The sequence below is a fragment of the Pseudonaja textilis genome, chromosome 2, assembly GCF_049901715.1.
Source record: "Pseudonaja textilis isolate UNSWEBS1 chromosome 2, rPseTex1.2, whole genome shotgun sequence".
NCBI classification, from domain to species: domain Eukaryota; kingdom Metazoa; phylum Chordata; class Lepidosauria; order Squamata; family Elapidae; genus Pseudonaja; species Pseudonaja textilis.
The window spans coordinates 202,023,159-202,050,103 of record NC_141991.1 but is presented as its reverse complement, the minus strand read 5'-3'; the positions used below and the strand labels follow the sequence as shown (position 1 = coordinate 202,050,103).

General features: G+C 34.9%; 1 protein-coding gene across 1 annotated transcript in view; it reads left to right on the top strand.

The window, feature by feature from the left end:
- Positions 1–26,945, top strand: part of CDC42SE2 (CDC42 small effector 2) — a 51,022-nt gene that overhangs the window by 7,991 nt on the left and 16,086 nt on the right. Inside the window, exon 2 of the mRNA XM_026703947.2 lies at positions 21,062–21,362. Within this exon, the coding sequence (XP_026559732.1) occupies positions 21,309–21,362 (54 nt within the window). The 5' untranslated portion in view covers positions 21,062–21,308. The remainder of the gene's footprint in view (positions 1–21,061; positions 21,363–26,945) is intronic.

Genomic DNA, 26,945 nt, shown 5'->3' with positions numbered 1-26,945 from the left:
CAGGACATGGCGAATTTCACACCCATGATGTGGACTATCATTTAAGGCACCCCTCTGCATTCCTACCTGCTAGGAGTACAGATAATCCTTGATTTTGAACAGTTAATTTAGTGAAGGTTCAAAGACACCGAAAAAAATGACTTATGACCATTTTCCACACTTATGACTGTTGCGGCATCCCCGTGATCATGTGACCAGAATCCAGATGCTTGGCAACTGGTTCATATTTATGACAGTTGCAATGTCCCAGGGACATGTGATCCCCTTTTACGACCGTCTGACAAGCAGAGTCAATGGTAAAGCCAGATTCACTTAACAACCAATAACAACTATAGTAATTCACTTAACAACTGTGGCAAGAAAGCTCATAAAGTGGGGCAAAATTCACTTAACTGTCTCACTTAGCAGCAGGAATTTTGGACTCAATGATGGCCATAAATTGAAGACTATCTATATGAGCACTGTAGGACTTCTATATGATGGAATAATGTTTTTGACTTGACACTTTTTAGATTCAAAGGACAGTAATTCTCCACTAGTGGGTTATGATCTGCTAATTTTTGTTTCAGTTTTCTTCATCTCAGAAATAGAACACTGGCGTTTCCACACTTTGGCTATTTGTAGGTCCATAAGCTCTTCATATAGTGAATTAATGTGTTGATGCTAAGACAGTAGTCCCCTTATTTTCTATAGGCTGAGGAGACATGGGCAAACTTAGAACCCTAATATACTGGCATTGGAGAGGAGAGTATTTAGCTTGTAGTTCAAGACCTGGCCAATTTTTTTCAGGGTTTCAACTCATTCTTTTGTTTAGAATAACAGAGTTGGAAGGGACCTTGTAGGTCATCTAGTCCAACCCCCTGCTCAAGCAGGAGACCATATATCATTTCTGACAGATAGCTGACCAGTCTCTTCTTGAAAGCTTCCAGTGATGAAGCATCCACAGTGGTGGGATTCAAAATTTCTTACTACCGGTTTTGTGGGCATGGCTTGGTGGGTGTAGCAGGGGAAAGATACTGTAAAATCTCCAGTCAGAGATTTTTCCGGTTCTCTGAACTACTCAAAATTTCTGCTACCAGTTCTCCAGAACTGGTCAAAACCTGCTAAATACCACCTCTGCACCCACAACTTCTGAAGGCAAGCTGTTCCATTGGTTAATTGTTCTCACTGTCAGAAAAATTCTCATTTCTAGGTTGAATTTCCCCTTGATCAGTTTTCATCCATTATTGAGAGAAGCCACAGTTTATGGCAGTGGTCGCCAGTGGTCCATGAGAAAATTTTGGTGGTCCGCAGAAAAATGTCACCCCCAAAGCAATTAATCCAGGCTGCATGGGAACACAAGTCTGTGCCTCCCACATGGCCCGTGGGAACACAAGGCTTGCATCGCTTGCATTGCAAACAACACGAGGTAGTGAGGGGAGGGTGGAAAGGGAGGAGGGGGGAACTTGTCCCACTCGCCCCACATGCCTGGCCTGGCCACTGGGCTGCTTCTTTCTGCTTCTTTCTTCTTCTGCTTTTGGCTGCACGCAAGGAAAGCAGCAAAAGTCTTTCTTTCTCTCCCCCAAACTCTGCCTAAAATGAGTCTTTGGGACCCTGCTGGGCATCCTGCTCCAAGAGGCTGCACCAGCATGACAAGTATCACAAAGACTTATTTCTGGCAGAGTTTGGGAGAGAGAAAGAAAGACTTCTGCTGCTTTTGTTGCTTTCCTTGCATGAAGCCAAAAGTCTCTCTCTCCCTCTGAGAACAGAGCTGTATCCTGCCATCCCAAATAAAGAATGATCAATCGGTAGGAAAATTAGGTAGGGAATTTTCCTGCAGACGTTTTTTTTTTTTTTGAGATTTTCCCAGTGTCTCTACTGCTTCTGCTTTTTCTGCAGAGACCCTGGGAAAATCCCCCAAAAAATCTGCAGAAAAATTCCCCACCCCGTTTTTCTACCGATCAATCATTCAGGATGACCAAAGGGCCAGTCTTGTGACTACCGCAGCTCTGGAATATGGGATCGACTTTCCTACCAACATCAGCAAGCCACCGTCAATCAAAATTCATATTAGTGGTCCGCGGGATTTAAAATTACAAGTTTGGTGGTCCCTGAGATCTAAAAGGTTGGCAACCCCTGGTTTATGGGACCCAGGAATCCACTATTCTTCTGCAGGATAACTATGGGATGGTCTTTGAGCCTTTTTCCACTGCTTGTCGAAACAATATCAGCTAATGTGCTTGCTTTTACACCCAAAGCATTTCTTTGCCTTCAGGTACAATGAATAACCCGAATAGCCAATACTATGGATTGATATCAGGAAGAAAAGGTCCTAACTTAACTACAGAAGTTTCAGAAGAGCAGTTGCTATATAGATGCTCCATGTTTCAAATGTGGGAACAGTGGTGATATATAAAACAGAACAATTATATATTAAAAGGGAATTGATATGAGATGGCTTTGGCTCCTTATTAATTTTGGGCATGCTGGTTGGTTTTTTTTGTACAAGTTCTGAATATATTTTAGTGTTCTAGCAAATAGATCATTTTTGGACCTTTTCTCTGACAATTTGATTCAATCTACCCATGTATATTTACTACTTTTTCTATCTCTGTGCATCGAATGAAACAAGCTCTTGTCCTACAAAAATTCTGGCCACACTAAACTGAGTAACCTCTATGGTACACTGATATTTATAGCTCTGTTGTGGGCCACTGGCTTCCATGAACTAATGTTATTTTTCTGGAGGGGTAGCTCTCTCAGAATTACCACTTAGTACTTGTACTGAACGTTATGGTATGTATCTTCACAATAGAGTAATTGCAATAGTACTTTAAGACACAAGTAGGGGCAAAATATTTAATTCTCTGCAGCTATTTTACAGCAGAACAATAAGCTACTTGTTTAAAACAGGATCCAAAAACAGCAAGTCACTTGTTTGCTGAATAACTGAAGGTCACACATGGATTCTAAACCTACTAAAGCATTATATGTTTACCATTTAAAAATATTTTTGGGGGGAGGATAAATTTATTTTTTCCCATGCTTCTCCCCAGATTCAGTTTTTGTAGCAAACCAAATCAGTGAAGCTAAAATCTTCAGAAAGAGAGTAGGCGGTGATATGTATGTGACATAACATTAACATTCTATCAAATACATCCATTTTAAGATGTGTATATGGTGATTTAGGTATACTGTATATTAAATGAGATAATAAAACATATTTCCAGATATCCATTGATATTTTAGATACTGTTGTATTAGAAAAATGTTGTCATGGGTCTATTAAGTTTTAAAAGTTTGAGCCAGTGCTGTGTTTGTAACTAGTAGAGTTGTACCAAGCTTTCAGAGGAGTCTTATGCCCCTCCTGAGAGTTTTAAGATGGTCGCGTCTTTCAAAATGCAGCCCATGTGCATCTGTAGGCTCTTTGCTTCACTGGCAGTCCCAGTAAAATAACTCTACAAAGGACTCAAGAAGACTCCTCAAGCAGCAACATATAAATTTCTGAAGGACATTGCTGCCATGTGGCTTTGAACACAGGACAATCCATCAGAAGTTTTGCCCATCTGTCCTTAATATCATATTTAGTCTGATAAAAGTTACTTTGTTCATAATGTCACTGATGGTGCTACATCAACAATTAGAATGTCAATTTATTGTAGAAGTTTCTGTTGTACAGATAGTTACAACCACAATTGAACCCAAAATTTATGTCACTAAGCGGAACATTTGTTGACTTTTGCCCCATTTTATGACCTTTCTTGCCACCATTGTTAAGTGAATCACTGCAGTTGCTAAGTTAGTAACAAGGTTGTTAAGTGAATCTGGCTTCCCCATTGACTTTGCTTGTTAGAAGGTGACAAAAGCTGATCACATGACCCCAGGATATTGCTTGTCAGAAGGTCGCAAAAGGGGATCACATGGCCCCAGGATAAATATGAACCAGTTGCCAAGCGTCTGAATTTTGATCATGTGACTATGGGGATGCTACAGTCCTAAGTCACTTTTTTCAGTGACACACACACACACACACACACACACACACGTCTTTGATGAGTAGAACTCCAGGACTGAACCTGAACCTTATGTTACTCCCACTGTTACCCCACTTCTGTTTGATGAGAAATCATTGATAAACACTTGTTGCATATAATTTGCAAGCTGCAGTATCTGTAGGCAGACTATCTTCAGCTTCTACACGATTTGGGGAAAATGCATTCAGTTAGAGGTGCAGGCATGTGCTAGTTTCATATCCACGTGTCCTCTGATTTCTTTGAAAATGAAATGCTGTACAACTCTACTAAGTACCTACCAAATTATCATTTCAGCCAGCCTATAATTAAATTTCTTAAGAGCCAGAATGTTATGGACTACTTTGCTAAATGCTTTGCTTAAATCAAGACATATTTATTGCATTTCCATAATTTACTAAAGAAGTATGAGATAAGTCTGGCAAGATTGAAAAATGCCTGCTGGTTTCTGATAATTGTTCCCAATTTATTTAATCTCTTTACAGTACAACCTGCTTTACAATCTTCCTAGATGTCAGTATCAAAATGACTCGTCTGAATTTTCTGAGATCCTTTTCTCCCTGTGATTGGAAATTATGAACATTTGTTTTCTGTTCATCTGATAGTTCACAGGTCTCTAGAATTTTTAAAAATAATGAATATAAGTCTAGCCAGGCATCATCAAATTCATTAGGATGCAGCTTGTCCAAAGGAATAGATATTTATTTATAGATATTTATCATTTTTGTTAATCTTAAATTTTAAGACTTCTTTTTATTCCCGTGTTCATACTGGCTTTTTAATTTTATTAAAGCTCATAAATACAAAGATAAAAAAGTGAATACAAATTAAAGAAAATATAACAGGAAAGAAAAAGAAAAGTGAAAAGTAGGAAAAAAGAAAAAGCAAAGGTATATAAGAGATGACTTCCTCTGTCCGCCAGAGAAGTATGAACAGTTTAGATAACATCTTCACTAAAACTTCAATTTAAAAATTGCTTCTTCCCATATCTCATCCCTTAGCAATAATCAAATTGCAAAAACACATCATTCAGACATAATCATCTAAAGTTCATTAAGAACCCCAAATATTAACATAATTTAATTTTTAAAAAATGAATCTTATAATCTAAATTTACCACTTTTTCTTAAAAAAATAGAACAAAAGAAATTTCTTTCTTGCCTTCATAATAGCTTAATTGAACTCATGCCTTTCTGTTTGAGGAGACGGAGCCGAATAAGACTGAAGTAACTATATCTTAAGTATACTTAATGGACAACTAATATGATTTTGTAGTGTTTTGTCATTTTTAAAATAGTAGATTCTACAATGCTTTCATGGCTTAGTTTGAATTACTAAATGTGAAAGTGTGCAACTTCCACAAAATCTCATGCTTGTGCTTTCTCATCTTTCTTGGGAAGAGAGAGAAACAGAGAATATTGAGGCTTATTTTTGCAGATTTTTAACTTGTCATATGTTCTGTGACTGATGTTTTAAAAACAACTTAGTTCAGTCTTTTTAAAAAGTCCCCAGTAGCTTAATTGGAATATATGAACATTTTTTTTCCCCAAATAGATAGCCTTGGTGGCACAGTGGTTAGAGTACAGTACTGCAAGCTACTTCTACTGCAATTTGGCAGATCGAATCACACCAGGCTCAAGGTTGACTCAGCCTTCTATCCTTCCGAGGTGGGTAAAATGAGGACCCAAATTGTTGGGGGCAATATGCTGACTCTGTAAACTGCTTAGAGAGAGCTGTAAAGCACTATAAGTATATAATCTAACTGCTATTGCTATTTGAAGTTACAGTTGCCAGAACAACATCTTAGGGAGATATTTACATGACCGAGATTCGAACAGCTTGACACGATGGTCAGATATGGGAGATTCCATTCTATACCTTACAATGGACGCCTGCATTTGTGGAGCAGCAGAGGTAAAAGACCTGGCTCACATCCTATTTGATGGTTGCCTGTATAAGAGAATGAGAGACAGGTACCATGGTCTGTATACCAAACGAATGACCCATTGGGATTCCCATATCAAAACAGCTTGCTTTATGTGCAACCAGAATCTGAAAATAATATTTAACATAGCACAGTACTTAAGCAAAATGGTTCGGTTGAGATCTGCATATGCAGGACTGATTGGAATAGATTGTAAGGGATAACACAGAAATACAATTTAATCATATTTTATCTATATCTTAAATTGTTGTATTTTATTTCATTTTAATCTTAGATTGTATTTTATTCCAATTTCATTTTAAGTCTTATGTTATTCCAATGTCATTTTAAATTGTATCTTATCCAATTCAATTTTAAATTGCTTTTATCAAATTTCAGTAATAATTTGTTTCTGGAACTCTGCACTTTGATATGGCCCAAGGGCTAATCAATCAGTCAATATAAATATGTATAAAGAACATATTGTTATTGTTATTTTAGAATCTCGAAGACCTTACGTATTTCCATGCCCTTTTTATTTGTACTTACTTGTTAAACGCATACCTGCCCTACACTGAGACATTTAAGATAACATATTCACTACTCAACAGTTCTATGAGTTAGTTGAGATTGAGAAAGAGGATCAGCCAAATTACCATTTGATGAGTTTCTGTGATTTAGCATGAAATTGGCCCTATGCCTTTCTGATCATAATCCAAGCCTCCTGACTTTCCCTAATTTCATTTTCTGCAATAGGCAGATAAAGCTCAAAGAATTTTATAATCCATTTTTTTAACACTCTCATTTTCAGAATTATTTGGATCTCTATCTGAAAAGCTTTCTTAATTATGTACCTGTGTCGAAAACATCTGTTGGTTCTTGTCTGCAGCATGTCTCCTTTAATAAATCCCCATTCCAAAAGCACATAACCCATTATCTGAGCTCCTGTTCTCGCCCCCCCCCCCCCAATTAATGTGTACAAGTCACTATTGGTAGCCTTATCTATGCTTTGCAGATTATAGGTTCTAGAGGTAAGTGCTCTGTTTAGGCAATTAAAGCTTGTGTAAGTGCTTGATTTATTAAATACCACACAATCCTCTTGCTGAGTGATGAGATTGCTCAGCTAACATTTGCAGTGTTTTGCAAAACTTTTTCAAACTGACATTTAAAAGTTAGAAACTTTTATGATGTCAGCTTCTCTAGGAGAGCTCCCAGTTTTTACTGAGTATCCATCAAATGTTCGCCCAGCTAATCTTCCAGTTTGAACATGTACAGAATCTCTGATACAGTCTGCACGAAAGAGATTATTTTGGCAAGCAGTATTTAATTTATTCAGGCATGGTGTTTCACATGAATAATATCAGACTATTCTTTTACTGGTTATGGTCTTTCCTGATAATCCCTGTACAATGATTTGGTGCTTATGTCCAAGGCCAGTTGAAGATTTTTTGCTATATGTTCTGCCTGAAGTGAGCAGCAGTCCCTCGTAGTATTACAGGGCATGCTTGAATAAAAATTCCATGTCAGGTATAAATACAAGTTTTGAGATTTCAGTTCAAGTTAGTGTCATTGCAAGGCTTCTCGGGTGTACTTTAGAGTACTAAATTAATTGTCATGCAAGCAATTGGGGGTTTGTTTGTTTGTTGCACATTTAGCCCCACCAATTGTGTAGCAAGGCATGCTGTACAATTTTCCGTGGGCACTGGGTAGAATGCAGATTATATTTGTATTATTATAAAGACATGGTCATTGAGACAATATTCAAGAACTTGGTTTGGATCTCATTAGTTTCTTTAATATAGCCTAACCTGGATTTTTAAAACATAGTTTATTAAATAAGCTACAGTGACTGAACTCACACAGTACCAAAATATAACCCATGAATGAAATGCCGCAATATCTGGGTGCATTGTTCTTCTATTATATTAAACCATTATGTAGATAATTTTATTTGGGAGTGTATAGAGTACCATTCCCCAACCTTTCCAACTTGGCAGACCAGCGGAGACAGGGTGAAGGGGAGAGGGGATGATTTCACGCGTGTGTGTATGCCACTTTTACAAATGCAGCTTCTCACGCCTGCCACTTCCACAGCCCAGTTCTGAACGGATATGACCCATCAACAGGCTGCGGACTAGGAGTTGGGTGCCCCTGGTATAGAGGGAACCCAAATACGGTAGTTTATAAATCATGGTTTATGTAAACTTGTGTGAACCATTGGTTATTCAAACCATGACACAACTACGACCAAACCATGTTTTTGCAGGTTTTGGAAATCAGAATGGAAATGTGTTATATGTGTTTGATTTTTTTTCTTGATTTTTCTTAAACTGCTCCCTTTATTTATGTTATCACTAGTTTACAATTTATTATAGGGCTCAATCACAGTTGTAATAATTAGCTTAGACTACTGTGTCTCATTGGAAGTTCCTTTTTCCAGTTTTTTAAAATCTTTCTGTGTAGCAAATGATGATATTAGCATATTACCGCAACTGTTTGAGGAATTGTCTGACATTCTGCATAGGCACTGTATTCTTTAAGCTGCTAAATAATGTTAAAATAATATTCGGATTCTTTCAGTTTATCTAACAGTTAAGATACTGAAAGTTAGGAAGTTTGTGTCTTTTTGCTAATCCTGGAGCATAACATCCTTAGTAATATATTGAATTGTCCATATATTATTGTTTATCTTTTTCATTCAGATTACTTTGAGTGAAATACTGTGAACATATCTAACTTTTACATAATGCAAAAGTGTTGCATGTTTCATCAAATGTGATTCCTCTGTGGCTTGGAATGTAACTGCTTCTTATTGTACTCTAGCTTTTGAAAGAATAAGCCAGTATTACTGTTTGACCAGTGTTCAAGAAGGTAGATCTCATTGGGACATGGCAACATAGGCTGCCTGGTCAAGAGTGACTTCAAATAGGTTTGATAGCTAGACAGAAAAAATATATATGTAAAGATAACACAGCTTGTGTGTATGTCTATTTATAAGAATATGTGTCTGTAAATAGTTGCCATAGGAGGCCTCAGTCATAAATGACATACGAAGACCAATACAGTCTTTTTCTCACAAATCCAGTTTCTAATATTCCCTACCTGCTAAAGACAAAATCCTGAAAGGGAAGCTGCTCACAAGGCAGACTGTAATCTCCTTTCCTTCATATTTAAATATTAATATTACTGTGATTCAAACTATGATAAAAGTTCATGACAGAACATAAATCATTAATAGTTAATTACTGTAGTTAATAACAGTTAACAGTAAAATAACATGATTAATATTAATTATATGCAGTTTGTTCTGTAAAATTCATTGTGTCAAGTGTTAGGATCTTACTGGAGTCTGTTGTCCCCTGTATATAAAGACTTTATTGCATTCCTTCATTGAAAATGAATTGTGCACACACTCTTTTTAATACAGATATATTCACCCATCTTTTCCGATCTTGCTGCATCTTTGTTGATGTACAACCATTAGCACATTAACTGCCTCTTCTGCAGTTCTGAGGAGGATAGCAGTCTGCCATCTGTGCTTGATATTTTCCTGTTTGATCCTTGAATCAAACTTACTAGGAAAATCTGACACTCTCAACATCCTTTAGTAGCTTCCTAAGGTGCTTCTTTCGATATTGCTAAGATATTCCTGTCCTTTTTCTAAACAGGCATGATCAATATCGCTTGTTCTGAAGGTAGTCCTTGCTTATTGACCATTCATTTAGCAACCCTTCAAAGGTATTACAGTGCTTAAAAATAACTTTATGGTGCCTTTACAAGCAATGAACAATAATTGCAGCATTCCTCAGTCACGTGATGGTGATTATTATTACCTTTATTGTCCGAGTACAACATGTGTACAATGAGATTGGCTGAGCCTCCCTTCCTGCACCCCCCCAACACAACTCACAGTGAGGACAGAAGTCCCTAACTCAGTCCCAATCTTATTACACTATGTGACCTTGTTGCTCAGCGTGCCAGCCCTGCAAGTCTATCATGCTATGAAGTTATTTTCCATTCAGAAGTCTGGTAGCCCACGGGTAGAAACTGTTCTTCAGCGTGTTGGTGTGACTGGCTATACTTCTATATCTCCTACCTGATGGTAGGAGAGTGAAGCCAGGGATTGAGAATTGCAGGCATGCTACACAAACAGCTGATAGTATGCTCTTGAAATCTCATTCTCTTCAATCTCTTCCCTCTGGGGTAAGGTGGGGAAAGCAAGTGATTTCTGTAGGCATCTTTCCTTTGCCTAACCTTTTCCCCACCAACAGAGCAGAGGGATTGAGGAGAAAGAGATTTAAAGAGAACAAACTGTTTGGTCTTCTACGCATAAAGAGCAATGTGATTATGCCAACAGCTGGGAAGGTTAACTGAGAGCTTATAACATCATGTTACTTAAATACAGCTTGCTTCTTTCCCACAGTGAATGTACTTTACAGCTACTTTGAGTGCTTTATCCTTTTTATGTATATTTGGCTAATCCATTCTTTTTCACTTTCCCATTTTCATAATATTTAAATTTGTTCCTAAATATATGTGTATATTTTACAATATATTTTAAATAATTTTAAATGAAATATTTAAAAATATACTTTTACTGTATTATATTATAAGTTACATGAGCAATTTAGTAGTTTGATAAATGAATAAAAAATAGAACAATCTAGGTATGTAGTTTTTAGCCTGGAGAAGACTAGATTATAAAGACCTGTGCAGAAGACATGTAACATACCTGAGCAGAAATCAACTGAGTTTTAAAAGCACCTGAAGATAAAGTAGATTATTACACTTGTATGGCAGCCCATCTCGGAACCAATCTCTTATAATAAGAGACCTTGATAACTAGTGTAGAATGTATCTTAAATAAATAAAATAAAAGTATTCATTGTATACCCCTGTGAATATAAATATAAATCACTTTTAAGGTAATGCTCCATTTTAAAATTAGCTGGAAAATCCTTTGTTTTTGGTCTTTCTTTTGTCAGTAAAATATGAGAATGTTTTCCTTCACAAAATATTGAAGTCATTGGATCTTCCGTGGAAAGGGATCAGAATATCCAAATACCTTTATTAGGATTTGAGAATCACAAACTTCATCTAAGCCTGAAGCATTTCCTAGAAGGCTACTTGGATCTAGTTAAATTCACTTGGACCTTTCATTCCCATTGATTTACTGGTGGGAATATGAATATGCAGGATTGAAATTATTTAAATCTTAATGTTTCCAGACAAACAAACTATCATTTTCCTGCAACTTGATAGACTTCACACAAATGGGATTTTTTTTCTAGCCTTTTCTTCAATCTCTTTCACACATTTCTGTTTTTTTAGCTTTTCAAAGCAGTACTTTGATGTATTAATGCAATTTTTTTTCTGTAGTGCTTCCTCAGTGTAGGCTTTTCAAAGAGAAGAGGGCCTGATTATTACTAAACTTTGCTGTTTATATTCGTTGGTTGAAGAACTATTTCCTTTTAATTCTGCAAATTATTCAATTAAATAGCAAGAACAGACGGGAAAGTACATTTATCATGGTACTGTGTGCATCAAGGCATGGCAGGGAATTTAAGATTGGATTTGGTTCCATGACATTCTTTCATGAATTTCTAAATAGTGCTTCAGGTATCCCTTAGGAAATGAACCCCTCAAAAGCAATATGTTGGAATTATGATATGCAAAATATCTTCTGTTTCTACAATAAGAACATACTTATTAATATTCATATATAATACAAACCTAAATTGACAGAAGGTCTAGGTGTTTCATGACCTTCGTTAATTGAATGAATTACTTTTGACAGTAATTAATGCCTCTGTTTCCCCACTAGCATTATTTATAGTATCCTGCCCTAAAATGTAGAAACATATATGATTCTAAGTTTCTGTTGCTTGTTTTTTGCAATGAGAGGAGCAATTCAATTGTCTATAGAAGACCGAAGTTCATTGCATATCTCAATATTTCTTTAAAGAAGAACTCTTCCATGATAACTTATTTTATGTTGCAACAAGTGTAATTTAATAGCAGGAATAAGGAAGAATTTAATATAAAAATGCTATTTTTGACTTGATTGTTACCAATTTTATTTTTTTAGAAAATTAGCTTCACGTTAAGTTTTTTTCTTTTTCCTTATTTCTGCCTTTGTAATTTAGAAAATGCAAGAGAAACTTTGTCAAAATATTAAATAAAAAGTAGGTCTCCTCCTGTCTTAGTATCAAGTTGTTAAATGAAAGTCATTGTCCCAATCAGTGCATAAATGACTGTCTAGGACAAAACCAATAATAGCTCTGTTAGTTTGACAGAGTTGGAGAAAAACTAAAAGATCATGTGATCTGAACTGCCAGTCATAAGTGAAATGAGGCTTCCAAACAATCATCAAAATTACTCACTCTGTGGCATCTTGCTCTGATGTGTTTGCAAGTTGACTTTAGAATCGGTTATTTGAACACACTTCATGGATAATCGTGCCTTACAGCTACAAATAGGCAGATCGGTTAACAATGCATATTTTTTCTTATGTATAACTTTAGCCTTAATGCTAACTCTAAAGAATAATTGCTTTTTCTTTAGCTATCATTATTTATTCAGTGTTGTTTCTTCAGAAAATCCTGGTGCTAAAAAAATAGTCTGATATTTACAAATTATGTTTATGCAAATATATAGAAATAGAACATGTACTATCTACATCACAGTGTCCTATGATATTAGGACACTGTGATAATATTCTAAAAGAAATGAGGCCTATTCAACGTTTGTTGCAAAAATTCAGTCATCATTCTCATTTTACATCTAAGGTATTTGTTCATTTGCAAAACTGCGGTACATCTCCAAGTGTGCTACACTGATGAACTTCCATTTTTCTTTTTACTTCCCCTACACTCATAATAACTTTTAAAATGACTAACAGTTGTCCTCAATGCCACTATTAAAGAAACACCAAGAATACTGGGTGAGCAGGCAAGCCTTCCCACTAGTTACCCAATTAAGGAGGATATGCTCCCTCACAAAAAATCTGAGCATCCAACAGTTTCAGATCCTCATTTTTAATTTATGTTACTTTTCTTCTTGGCCAATTTAAAATTAAAATTAATTTTGGCCATTTTTTTTAAAAAAAACTAGTTCCTTAGGCTGAGGTATAAACCCTTCAAAACAGTTCAACTGCTTGGTGTTAAAGGCACAAAGAGAAAAGAATGCCTTAGCAACTAATAAAAACAACAACATAAGAAATCAGGATATAGTTAGAAGGTGAAATGAAACAATTTCTTTTCAATAGGAACCTGCTTCCAACGTTCAATTGCAAAGTTATATTTGTAGCAATTTTTTGTACTTTAGCAAAGCTGGAATTTAATCAAATTTGCTGCTCTGAGGAGGAAACCACAAGCGGGGAGGGCATCTCCACTTACCAACGATAGTATCCTTGGTGTCCTTTGATGAGATGTAAGAGCCATTTGATTGTGAAGAAAAGCTTAAGTTCTATTTTACACTAATTGGCCTTATTTTACAAATGCAAGAAACCATCATACATAGAATGCAAATAGGCCTAAAATAATGAAATAAAATTTCATTTTTAACACATCTTAAAGATTTTGTATGTCCAGAAAAGGGGCTTGGTCCAAATTGGATGTAATGTGCAATGGACATAGGATGGATTTAAAGAACCCTCTAAATTCAAACATCTGTTCAATTTTATCCCAAGACATCTCATGCGATATCATTCCCAAGGTGATAGCAAAATTAAAACACAAAAACTCTTGAGAGAAAATGGAAGGAAAATAATAAATTAGATATGTAATAAATGCAAATATATTTGTGGGGAATGGAATGGTCATTTATTTAAAGTCTGCTTAATAGATTAATTGATTTTTGTTGTTGTTAGAGGTCCATTAAACTGCTAATAATATACAACCATCTGTAACAATGTAATCTACAGGGATGTTCACAGCCATCTGTATTTGTGTTTTAACAGGACTGTTGCATCTACTAATCAATCATTAGTTATTTATAAATCAGATAGATTATCTGGAGATGTGTATATTAGTATATGTTAAAATTAAAAAAAATGAATGATAAAATCATTGACTGTAAAAATGTTTAGATTTTAACCCATATATAATTTGGTGAATTATTTAAAAATAGCATATGGATGATTAGAAATTGGATCATATAGAATTTAGCACATGTTAGTGGCTTTTAGTAGAAGCAAACTCACTTGTTTTTCTTTCCCTGGATGAATTTTAGTATGGGGAGAGAGACTTCCAAATTCAGATGGAAATATTTTTTGCTACCATTAATGGAAACCTTTGAAACTTTACTTAAGTTATACCTTCCTGTAATAGAAAGTATAACTCCTGTCATGAGGTAGGATTCAGTCAAACTTGTCCATTTGTGATTTACATAATAAACAATTTCTCAGATATATTTTGAGTTTGATGGACTGCCATATGTTTTTCAATACCCTCTGAAGCATTTGTTTCAACTAAAGTTTAGTTTGGTTAGTGGTTTAAATGTACCTGGAACCTAATATATTTGTCAATTTTGATATTACTGAAGAGAGATAAGGAAAAACCAAGCTTCAAGAGTTTTACAACCGATATGAATTTTGGAAAGGCTGAAATAAGACTTCCTAAATTCCTGATCAAAGACAAATAACTAAGGAGATTCTCCATAGTTATTCCTGTGCTGTCCAAATCAGGACTTTCATGGCATTTAACTTAACATTAATTTGGACATTTTCTAATCTGATAGGCATTAATTTGTGGTATGTGTGTTTTAATTTATTATTTTACTGTTTTTAAAATGATGACAAAAAAGAAATGAAACACCCTCACGAAGATTATATATATACATACCGTATTTCCCCATGTATAAGCCACCCCTTTTTTCCAAAATTTTCAAGCCCAAAAAGTAGGGGGGTGGCATATACAAAGCAGGTACACTTTTTATACGTGAAAAATGCATAAAATAATAAAGTAGGAATAAACTGGTTTTCCAGCAGTATGCTATACTGTTTTGTAAAAATTGTACGTGATGATACGATTACGAGTGCGAGTACGCGATAGAAATGCATACGCTAGGCATCGGCCTGAATGCTTCGTTCCTACTCTCGTTCCGATGCGTAGATTGCTAGCGTCGCCCGCACCGCTTTCGGCCTCATGACCGAAGTTGTAGATCTAGACGTCGAATTTTGTTTCTTTGTAAATTTTCTTTCTTTATAACTTGTTTCTCTAATAAAATATTTTTTTCAAAACTTCACAGTCCAAAAATTGGGGGGGTGGCTTATACAAAGGGGGTGCTTATACATGGGGAAATACGGTACATACATATATATATATATATATATATATATATATACACACATACATACATAAATACATACATACATACATACATACATACATACATACATACATTGTAATAAATACTAATTTGTGTGTTTAATAACACCATTTTTTATTTCTTTGAAGATTTCAGAATTTTAGTATTAATATTAGAAGAAAACACCGATAATGTCCCATAGCAGCTTTTTTTTCCTCAAAAGCCAACTGGAGTTTGTTTTTTGTTTTCCTTGACATTTCGTTTCTCATCCCCAAAACTTCTTCAGGAAAGTTACCTTTTGAAAGAAAAAAAAAAGCATCTTTGAGACAGCCATGACTTGAATGGCTGAGAATATCCATAGACATAACACCCATAAATATGTTAATAGTTAAAAGGGAGCTCAGGACTTTAAGGATAATGTATTCACATTTTAAGTAGTCTTCCCAAATTATGATTAAGATAATTAATGTTTTAAAACTACATTTTAAGTCTCCATATATAAAATTCTTGCTTTGAACCAATTATTGAAACAAGTTATAGTATTATTGATGATAGTTTTAAGTTGTTAAGATTACAGTTTCCAGTTAGCTGTGTCAGTGAAGAAAAAAGTATATAATTTCTATTTCATTGGTCCTAATTTTTGTTATTTTTCTTTCAAGTTACATACTTTCTACTCTTATTTCTCTTGAAAAATGGCCCTTTCCCTTTGTATTGTAGTTTTACCACTACTACAAGTGAAAATTAACTGGTATTAATTTTAATTAATTGTAAGTGGTTAATATCTCTGATACAGTTATCTTTTCTGTTTACTTTCTGTTTTTTTTATTTTCAACACATTTTACTATGGTAGTCTTTGAAACCAATTAAGCATTCTGTAAAAGTCTATTTTTGTCACTAATTTCTGTATTGCCCTTTTCAGGTTTTTTTTATTATTAATGTGTGAATTTGCCTGGTAAATTGTTTTCAAATATTTCTGCAAACTAATTTAAGTGCCATCTTATGGATGAAAAATGTCATGCCATTATTGTGTGTCTGGCTTTAACAGTAGCATTATTAACAACTGCATCTTTTTATTACAACATTTTATAAATTATTTAACAATACATCAAGGTTGAAAATGTTAAAGTTGTTGGGTTCTTAATGAATGGACCTGAAGAGTGCTTTGATTTCTGAGAACAACTTGTAGCAGACACACGGTACAACTTTTGAAATTTGTACAGGTTGGTTTTTTTTCCCTTCCATGGCTCTTCATATGTAAATGGGCATGATTGAGTGGTTGGAATTATTCAAGGGAGAGTGGGCCAGCAAGAGCTTCATTCTCTCCATGTGAGTGCTCTGAGAAAAGATAATGAAGCCCTTTGTACCCCCTTGAAAGATCTGCCTTTCAGCTGGAATTGGCTGAGCAGCTGGCACCTTAGCAACCAGGCCTAGCAGAAAAGAATCAGAGCAGTCTTCCAAAGTGCTAGGCAGACAAAGTGGTCACAATTTGAGATGTTAAGCTTTATAGATAAGCAAGACCACCATCTTCTGAGGAGGGTAGATAGTAAATGTTGGAATTTTTAAAATCTGTTTTAGACAAATGAAATCATTTCTAATGACAGCTACTAGTGCCTTTAAAAATATTTATCTTGTAAGACTGAAGTGGAGCCTGAGGAGTTTGCGACAGCAGGAATTGAATTTATACTCATATAAAAGTTGGAAAATCCTTGGTTGATTTCAGGCGTTTTGTTTTGCTATTTGCTTTTAAATTTTCAGCAGCATGTAGGGCCATAGTTGTTTGAAGAAATTGACTAAAAATATTTCAGTACAAATAAGATGTGTGTCCTCACTCATGTGATTTGCTGTTTGCAAAAGCTCTGATTTAATCAGAATAATGGTGCTGATGCGAATACAATAGACTTCATTAATCACCCAGCTGTTTAGAGTGATTCAGCTAGCTCCACCACAGTCTTGCTAAGGGTGGGGGGGAAGAAGACAGCGAATAAGAATGCAGATTTTTTCCCCTTAGACTAAGTTTCATATTTAGTAATGTGTATCAATTTTTTTATAGATTGGCACACAGGTAGATTTTTGGATGGTCAATAGGAAGGGAGTCATGTATATGAAGTAGTATGTGATATGCCCCCAAAATAATTCCTTATGCTGTCCTTTCTTCTAACAAGCAGGAAGTTGTGAATAACTTATAGTACAGATAACAAAACTCCATCAAAGACCACATAAAGTAATATGTGGAGAGTTCTAGTCACATCCTAATGGTGGATAGGCCTGAAGAAAATGGTGGATGGAATCACCATTCTTTCTATTCCTAGAACCAATTAAATTAAACTGAAAATTGTGTACAAGCCTGGGATCATAGGCTTGTATCATCTAGATATAAACCTAAACTTTGTGAAATAGTTACTTGGATCTTAGATAAATGATCATTATTATTTGGGTTATTTTTCATAGTATCTGCTCAAAATTACACAGTGCTGATCAACAACTGCCATTAATATTTGTATTCTTCCCCCTTGATGGTAAACATTTCTAATGCTTAATGTTGTGGATATTCGCACAAAAGGCAGCAATAGGAGCCTTTTCAAAGATGCTCGGGACTAAAAAAAAATTGGGAGGCATTTCTATAAATTTTGGTGTATTGGAACAGCATGTAAACATTATTTGGCTTGCGTGATTCACTCATGTTTCATCATCAGGCACAGAGCAACTTGTACAAATCATTACTATAAATTGTACCCTTATTGAATTAATATGTTTAACTGTCAGTGAAATCATTAATAAGAGATATTTTTTACCGGATATGGCGGCTTCTTTTGTGCATTTCTGTTCTGCACCCCAAAATTGGAATAATTTCCATTTAAAAAATGAGCTCTAGATTCATAGTTAATGTATTCTAAATAACACTGTATACAAAATTTGTACCATTTTCAGGAAATGGTGAGCGGCATGATGAATAGTTCTGTGATATATTTAGTTCTTGAAAGACACAGAAGTTCAGAATCAGTGTGGTACAAAGGAAAAAAACTGAGGCAATTACTTCGAAGGGTAGAGGTGAGGGCTGTAATTTTAGATTAAATAACTTTGTTTAAAAAAAAAAGACATTTGGTATTTATATATTGGATAGCATCACTCTAAAACAAAGATAAAGAAGAAAGGGGAAATCCATCTTTTTATTTTGTGCATATCACAAAATCTCTTTATAGTTAGTCTGAAAGCTGAAAATGTTCACAAAGCAAGAGAAATCCAAAAATAACCACATGCCTTACAAGGCCTTAAATAGTCATAGGCTTCTTAGCTGCAAAGGAAATTGCGTGGGAGTAACTGAGCATGATGTGTTTTCTGAAGGAGAGAGATCTTTAATTTGTAACTTTAAAATATATTAACTGCTAAATAACTCTAATGAGAAGAATTGCATTTATTATGCCTAAGGAGGAGCCGCACTTATCTAGTAATAATGAAAAACCACCGATTCAATCTTACCTTATACTCTAGTGGTACAAAGATCTATTTATAGCTTTATGCAATATAGCAGCTCAAGAATGCTGCATTTTGTAATGGTTTATTTATCAGCATGTTTATGCCACAGAACAAAAACTTGCTGTGTGATGCCTTATTATGCATGGGTTATGCCAATTATTTAATGGATATCAAATTAGGTGATATGATCCTAATAGGAAGCAGGAGGTTTACATAACGGCAATTCATCTATGATAGTTAAAATAAATTGCATGACCCATTAACACTAGTACCATCTGACTCCAGAGGAAAAAAAATACTGCTTGTTATTACAATGGGAAATCCTAATTTTTGTTATGTGCCAGAACTGCAACAGAACAAATAAACTAAGTTATCTACTATCATTCTTACTACCCTCTTGCCGGTAAAGCAGTACCATCCCCAGATAATGCTAGTTTTACATGACTACAACGCAGCTTTTATATATCAATCAGAAAATAGATTTCTTATATGTCCAGCAGATGGCTTAAGAAATTATCAATATTACATGCTTATAGTAAAAACTCTTACATAACATAATCAAGACATTAGGATGGTAAGATTTCTTAAAACATTTGTCATTTTCAGATACTTCCTGTATATACTTTATAAGAAATACAACAAGTTAAAACACATGTTCATATTCACATACTCAGTTTTCCACTCTTTTGAAAATATGGACTACATGATGTTTTCAAGCTCTCTCGCATGATAACCAGAAACAATACTGTATGTGTACATTTATATGTAATTAATTTTATTATAAAACTTTTAAAGCAACTACCTAAATAGGCGAGGAAACAGCAGACTTGTAATAAGGATACTTGCTAGTATGTTAGTCACAAAGAGATTTCCAAGCCCAATCAAAACTTCTTAGAGAAGAGTTGACTGCTTCAGATTTTTTTTAGTAGTGCAACGTGATGATAGCATTGCAAAGGAAACAAGAATAGATAACGATGTCAACTCAAAGAGACCATTACATCCTTGTATAAGAAGAGTACCCCTCCAAATACAAGAACCTGCATGCCGTATTTTTCTGTGAGAAAAAAAATAACCTCAACCAGTTTACAAATTTAATTACTGAAAGAGAAACGTGTACCAAATGGATCATCTGAATTAAAGATTTCAAATGATTTAACATCAGCCTTCCTTAACTCAGGAATTCCCTAGCTTTTTTGAGCTATAGTCTCTACCATTCTCAAACCTACAGTTGCTGATAATGCTAAAATACCATATTTCAAAACTATTAAGTTGTAGACAGATTTCCACTTTTATTTTTGTTAAATGTTAGATGTTTCCTGGTTAGAGTTAGGTTTCCTCACTGATTTTGCTCTTGGGAAGCTGGCAGGGAATGTCACAGAAGGTGAGATGCTGTAATCATAGCCTTCATCCAAAAGGGACTCACTATTAACCTTGCCCAAAAAACTAGGAAAATAACTAAGTCTTTATTAGCTTCCTGCGTATTATCACGATGGGTATAACCTTTCCTAATTTAAAGCTCAAGAGATTGTAAATTGGCCACACAACAGTTTAAGGGACTTTTAATCATACATTCTGATACTGTGTAGCTTTCTATAATATATTTTGACCATAGCATAAAAGAATATGGGAGAATATGCCAAGCAACTAAATAAAAGCAATAGAATGCCTCATTAACTTTTTTTTAAAAAAAATCTAGGTTAGAGATTAACTATCCCTTCAGTCTTGCAAAAGTATGGATGGAATCTTGTGTGCTTCAATTTTTCCACTATAGGAGCTTATCACCTTTTAAGGTAGCAGTTCAAAAATAGACTATATTTTGAAAAGTCCATTTCTTTCAGCAGTAGGGTAGCAATAGACAATTTATGTTCGTCTAATAGCATGTCAGCAAGAATAGCCAGGTTGCTTAAATACACTTAAATGAACCTGGATTATCTAGCAGGCCAGTGACATAAACAAATACTATAGAGATAGAGGATATTCTACAAAAACTTAATTGAAATAATAAATAAGGTTGCTGTTAAAGAATCAGGAGGACTTACTGTGTCAAATTATGATATGCAGAATACGTTCACATGGAATATTTAATGTGGGCTTTTTTGGTGTTTGAGAAATATGGAAAAGGAAGGAACATGCTCTTAATCTCTGCATATTTGCGATTTATTCCTTATGGGTTTTACTATAGAAAAAGCAATTTTATATTCAGTTCTGTATAGCATATAACTTTGTAGAATGTGGAATGATTAGCAATTAAAACCCACAAACTATTATGTAACAAATTCTCATTGTGTTCCGAGCAATATATATTACATTACTTTCATTTTTTTCTTTTTTTCTTTTCTTCCAGGATTTTACTAAAACGCTAATAAATGAAGGAAATTATTGGTTTGGTGATGCTGCAATCAATACCTTGAGAGATAAAGAGGAGAGCTACGTGGACACCAACCTAGTTCATTTTGTAGACAAAGAAGCTTAAAGGAATTTTATTTAGCTACTGTGGGACCTCATGCATACTGATTATTAGGGCAAGATACCTTTCAGATTTGAAGTGTTGTGTCTTGCTCCTGAGATTTGCACTTTGAACTGTTAAAAAAATGAGTGAGTTCTGGTTGTGTTTCAACTGCTGTATTGCAGAACAGCCTCAGCCTGTAAGTATGGATTTCAGATTACTTTTCCATGGCTGAATAATGTTCCTTACATTTTATTTTATTTTATTTCTTTTCTTTGTTTTTAATCATTTTAGAGATCAAAATATTCCTACTGAATTATAAAAGTAATTAGTTTGAAGCCATTTTGTGATATATTGATCATTTCTATGGTAAATACTGCTAAATCTGATGAAAGGAACAGCAATTGACCCCTCACCTCATAAGATAATTTTGTATCTGTGGTATTCTTTAAACTTGAAAAAGTAGTAAATGTGGTTAGAAGTCTTCTCTTACAACCACAATTGAGCCTGGAATGTTAGTCATTGAATGAAGCAGTCATTAAGCAAAATCCTATGTAACTACCTCATTCAATAGCCACAATCCTGGCTCACCCAATCACAGTCATTAAATGACTGCACAGGTCCCTAATGGAACACCGGGGAGTGGGCTCAGTCTTCCTGGGCATGGTGAAACAGAACACATGGGGCTCCCACTATACTTGGAAGACCCAGGCCCTCTCCCTACCCCACTGGGGAGAATAATTATGAGAATGATGGTGTTTGGAGGGAAATCTCTCAGCACACTGGAGAAACAGATCTCAAATCTAGTGAAAAGTGAATCTCATTCAGTGCTGTCATTCACTTGATTAGAGGACTGGAGGCCAAAACATATGAATGGTTATAAGAGATTGGTATGTCTAGTTTAATAAAAAGAAGGACTAACAGTGTTCCAGTATCTAAGGGGCTGTCACAAAGAAAAGGGGGTCATTCTCCAAAGCAGCGGTTGCCAACTGGTGGGCCAAGAAAATTTTGGTGGGCCACAGAGAAATCTCGTCCCCAGAGCATCCCCCCAAAGCAATTAATCCAGGCTGCGCAGAAACACAAGGCTGCAAATACCATGCACCACCCACATGGCCCGCGGGAACCCTCCCCACCCACTCACTCCTTACCTGGCAAACTTGCCTCCTAAATTGTTATTTTTCCTTTTTCCTACCATCAGCCGTTCTGCTGTGCCAGGAGATTTAGATTAGCTAGGAAGCAGGAAATGGTTGGATTTCTTGCTTTCTAACTAGTCTTTAGATCTTAGATGGATGGATGGATGGATGGATGGATGGAAGGAAGGAAGGAAGGAAGGAAGGAAGGAAGGAAGGAAGAAAGAAAGAAAGAAAGAAAGAAAGAAAGAAAGAAAGAAAGAAAGAAAGAAAGAAAGAAAGAAAGAAAGAAAGAAAGAAAGAAAGAAAGAAAGAAAATACTTTATTGGCCAAGTGTGATTGGACACACAAGGAATTTTAAGCATAGCAGGACCTCCCTTAGGACTGAAGGTTCTATTATTCAGTGCAGACTCACGGCAAGCTAGCCGATGGCAGATAGACAGATCACTGAATGATTCTGTGAGCAACTCAATCTGCCTGCCTGCTTTGCCTGATTTTGGGTAAAAGTTGCTCTTTTTTTATAAAAAAAATCAATATTTACATACATGTTGTGTTGTGAGTTAATTTTGTGAGTTTGCTTGCAAGCAAATTTTATGTGACAGACTGAGCTAGCCAATGGCAGATAGATAGATCTCTGAATGAATTTGATTCTGTGAGCAACTCAGTCTGCCTGCTTGCCTGCTTTGCCTGATTTTGGGTAAAAGTTTCTCTTTTTTTATATAAAAAATCAATATTTATATCAATATTTATAATATTAGATACAAGCCATACCCAGCCAGTCACATGACCACCAAGCCACAACCACAAATTAGACCACGCCCACAGACCCGGTTAGTGGTCCCTGGGATTTAAAATTATGAGTTTGGTGGTCCCTGAGGTCCAAAAGGTTGGCGACCCCTGCTCCAAAGCACCTGAAGCCAGGACAAAAAGCACTGATGGAAAATAATCAAGGAGAGAACCAACTGAGAACTAAGAAGAAATTTCCTGATAATTAGAACAATTGGTCAGTGGAAGGGCTTACCTCCAAAAGTTGTAGACGCTCCAATCTTGGAGATTTTTAAGAAGAGATTGGACAACCATTTGTCTGAAATGGTGTAGGTTTTCCTGCTGGAGCAGGGGGTTGGATTAGAAGATCTCCAAAGTCCCCTCCAATTTTGTATTCTGTTATTCATTCTGGAAGGCTCAGATTAAATAATCAAGAGATTATTGTCTCCTGATAATAATCCTTGAAATAATCTTTTCGGTGTGATTGAAAGGATTGAACTCTATCAGGAGCAAAGATGAGAAGCACTTAAGTTAAATAAACAGGCAAAAAAGTCTGAGGTAATGACTCAAGTTTTAAGTTACACATAAGCTGTAAAACTACCTTTAAAGTCAGAGTATTATGAGGAACCCCCAAAGCATTTTGAAGCTATTTTTAAATTAAGCTTTTCTCATGTTCATTGGTGAAAAGGTCAAAAAAATAACCCGTCACTCAGTTACAAACACATTTTTGTAAGACTAACTAGTATAGTAAAATAGATGCACAAATATTCTATGAAAATTTTTACAAAATATATGAGTCACTTTCAAGCTGAATAGAGAGAGGAACTAAATCCTGAGGCTGCTTGAACTTGTAACCAAAGTTCCATGGGTAGTAAAAGTTAGCAATACCATTTTTTCCCCCTTGAAATATGATAGCATGAATACAAAAATATATGAAGCAGTAAACTATCTGACCTAAAGAAAACCTGAGCTGGGTTGGAATATTTGGCCTATGTCAGGTGAAGACAGATTATCAGAGGATATATTAAATAGGTTCACTGAAAGTTTGAACTGTATATTAGATCCTTTCTGCTCCTGAAGGTGGATGGATTTGGCAAAGGTAAAATGAGATCTAGTAAGATAATTGATCTAGAAGATAAATAATCATTCAGTAAATGTCTATAAAAAATACCTTTGCATTAATTTAATAATTTCTCAAATATTTTTGAAATTAAAGTTTAGATACACTGCTGCGATTGGCAAAGAAAGTAATTTTAGGCATGCCAGTATATTTTCTAAAAATGTGAATATTTTTTATTAATTACCGGACAGGCTACTCCTCCACTCTTTAAACTGAAAATGTGACCAGATGCTCACTTTAATAAGAAAACTTTGGGAGGATTTCATATTTTGAATGCCTGAGTAGGGAGTAAATGCCTTCTTAAAGTCAAGTGAAAGTTTAGAAATGTTAGGGCTGATCTATATATATATATATATAATATTGTGCAGTCTTCTTAAAACTGTGTTGTTTCATATTACAGTTGAGAATTTCGTAGAGACATGCACAATATAAACTTTTGCAACATTAAATAATCCACTGGAAATGTTTGAGTTCCACATTCACATTTTCATTTTAAAAGTACAAAATAAGTGTTAAGTTCAGTGTCTTCACTTGTATTTATCTTCAAAGTTTCATTTTTGTAGTTTAGATGTTCAATTATTTAAAACCTTTGTAAAGAATGTTTAACAAATGGTAAATTTATAAAATTATAAATGGTCACGAGGACATGTTTTTGCACAAGTTCTTCAAGCAAAATATTAGCAATGTTTTTAAAATAATAAAAATGCCAAATCCAATCTAAACATCTAGTTAACTGTGAGATGAACCATAATACTAAACTGTAATAACGAACACCAACAAGAAATTACTAAAAGTTTAGTTTTACACCATTAGGCTAGCAAAAGCCAAAAGGTTTTCCAAAGTTCTATGTTATTCATGCAGACTTATCGAGATATATAAAAAACTAGTTAGAACGTAAAGCCTGAACAATGAGGCAAAAGTTAGTAACACAAGATGTAATAATAGGAAATTATAGGTAACCAGCAATAATTTTGGAATAGAAAGAAACTCATGGAATTACGGTACATTGGAGGATTAGAGAAAAGCTTCCATTGGTAATGCTAATCCTTTTTAGCATCAATTCACTCTCAATACCTAGAAAAAAAACTGAAAGCAAAGCATGCAAACTTGCAAACATCTTTTTTTTTAATCTGCAAACGATGGATTTTTTGTTTGTTTGTTTGTTTTACTCTCATTATGTTTAAACATTTGAGCCTGGCTCATTTCCTGACATCCTTTATAAATATGCACACTCAAATTACACTGAAAAAGAAGGATGCGGATTGATTATTTAAACAATTTTCTTCAGATCAGGGAATTAGAACTTTGTATATGCAGTCACATCTCTTTTTAACTGTGATTCATCTTTTGAATGATACAATTTGCAACCATAATGGGCAGGCTCCATTTGGTTATAACTCAAGGACTATCTGTGCTGCACAGGGACTGTTCAACTTCAAGGACTGTTGTTGCAAGTACGTTTATTCAGCACTTTCATAACTTTGAACAGTCGATCAATGAGTGATTGTTAACTGAGGACTAGCTGCAATAGGGAAGGAAATAGAAGTAACTGAAATATTGAGATAAATTGACCATTTAATATTTCTTGATTTTAGGGGACATTAAAACTGTCATTTTCCCCCTAAAATCAAGAAATGTTAATTAAATGGTCAATTTATCTCAATATTTCAATTACTTCTATTTCCTAGTGAGTAGATAAATAAGTACCACTTTGGTGGGAAGGTAACAGCATTCTTTGTGCCTTGGTGTATAGTCATGCCATCTATAGGACCACGGAAAGGATCTTCAGACAACTCTGGCTCCCTCCGCTAAGAAATAAAGATGAGTACTGCCCTCTAGAGTCAGATACAACTGGACAGGGAAAACCTTTACCTCTTTTTTTTAAAAAAACTGTCATTGTACATTTATATTGGAGTTTGAAAAACTAGATAGAATAAACTCAAAACAACTATGGTCTGTGCCTGGAGATGATAATAGGAGAAGAAGCTCAATATCAGTGAGTTCTTGAAAAAAGATAATAATAGCATAATTGCAAATAATTCCAATAAGAAAAAAAAAAGACAGCAGGAGAAGCTAATGCGTTTACACAAAGTTCAGTGAAAATCTGAAAATAAAGGAAGTTAGAGAAAGAAAAAATCACTATGGAAGAATACAAAAGGGTAGTCTGGAATTGTTGAGATTGTAATAAAGATTAAATCTCAAAATGAACTGAGTTTGATGAAGTATGCAAGGACAATAAAGACAACACTTTAAGGTACAGTATTTTTCAAGTACATAAAAATGGAAAAGAAAATATTATGGTTATCTGCTAAGTGAAGATTTCAAATTCTAAAAGGGAATAAAGACAGAATTACTCTTGAGTCTATACCTTTCATCATGCAATTGTGAAAAGCATAAAAAAGAAGCACAATTGAAACTTGAGATTGATAGAAACATGGTTAAGAAATCCAAGTTTATTTTGAATGAGTTGAGTAAGTCTCCAATGGCAGCTCCAATTGCATTTTAGGGTACTAAGAGAACATGATGATATATTTGAGAAATATCTTTTCATTATATTTGAGAAATCTTGGGAAAGAGGAGAAACCTGGATAACAGGAGGAGGGCAAGTGATACTCAACATAGAAAAGTCTAGAAATGTGATATTTTCTTATTTTATATTCTATAGAAAGCATAATTGGTAGTGGGTTAGAAAAAAACCAACTTTCCCCTGGTGTTTTGTTTAAAAAGCTTCTGGGAGAGTTTGTGAAAAATGCCATTTCATCCTATG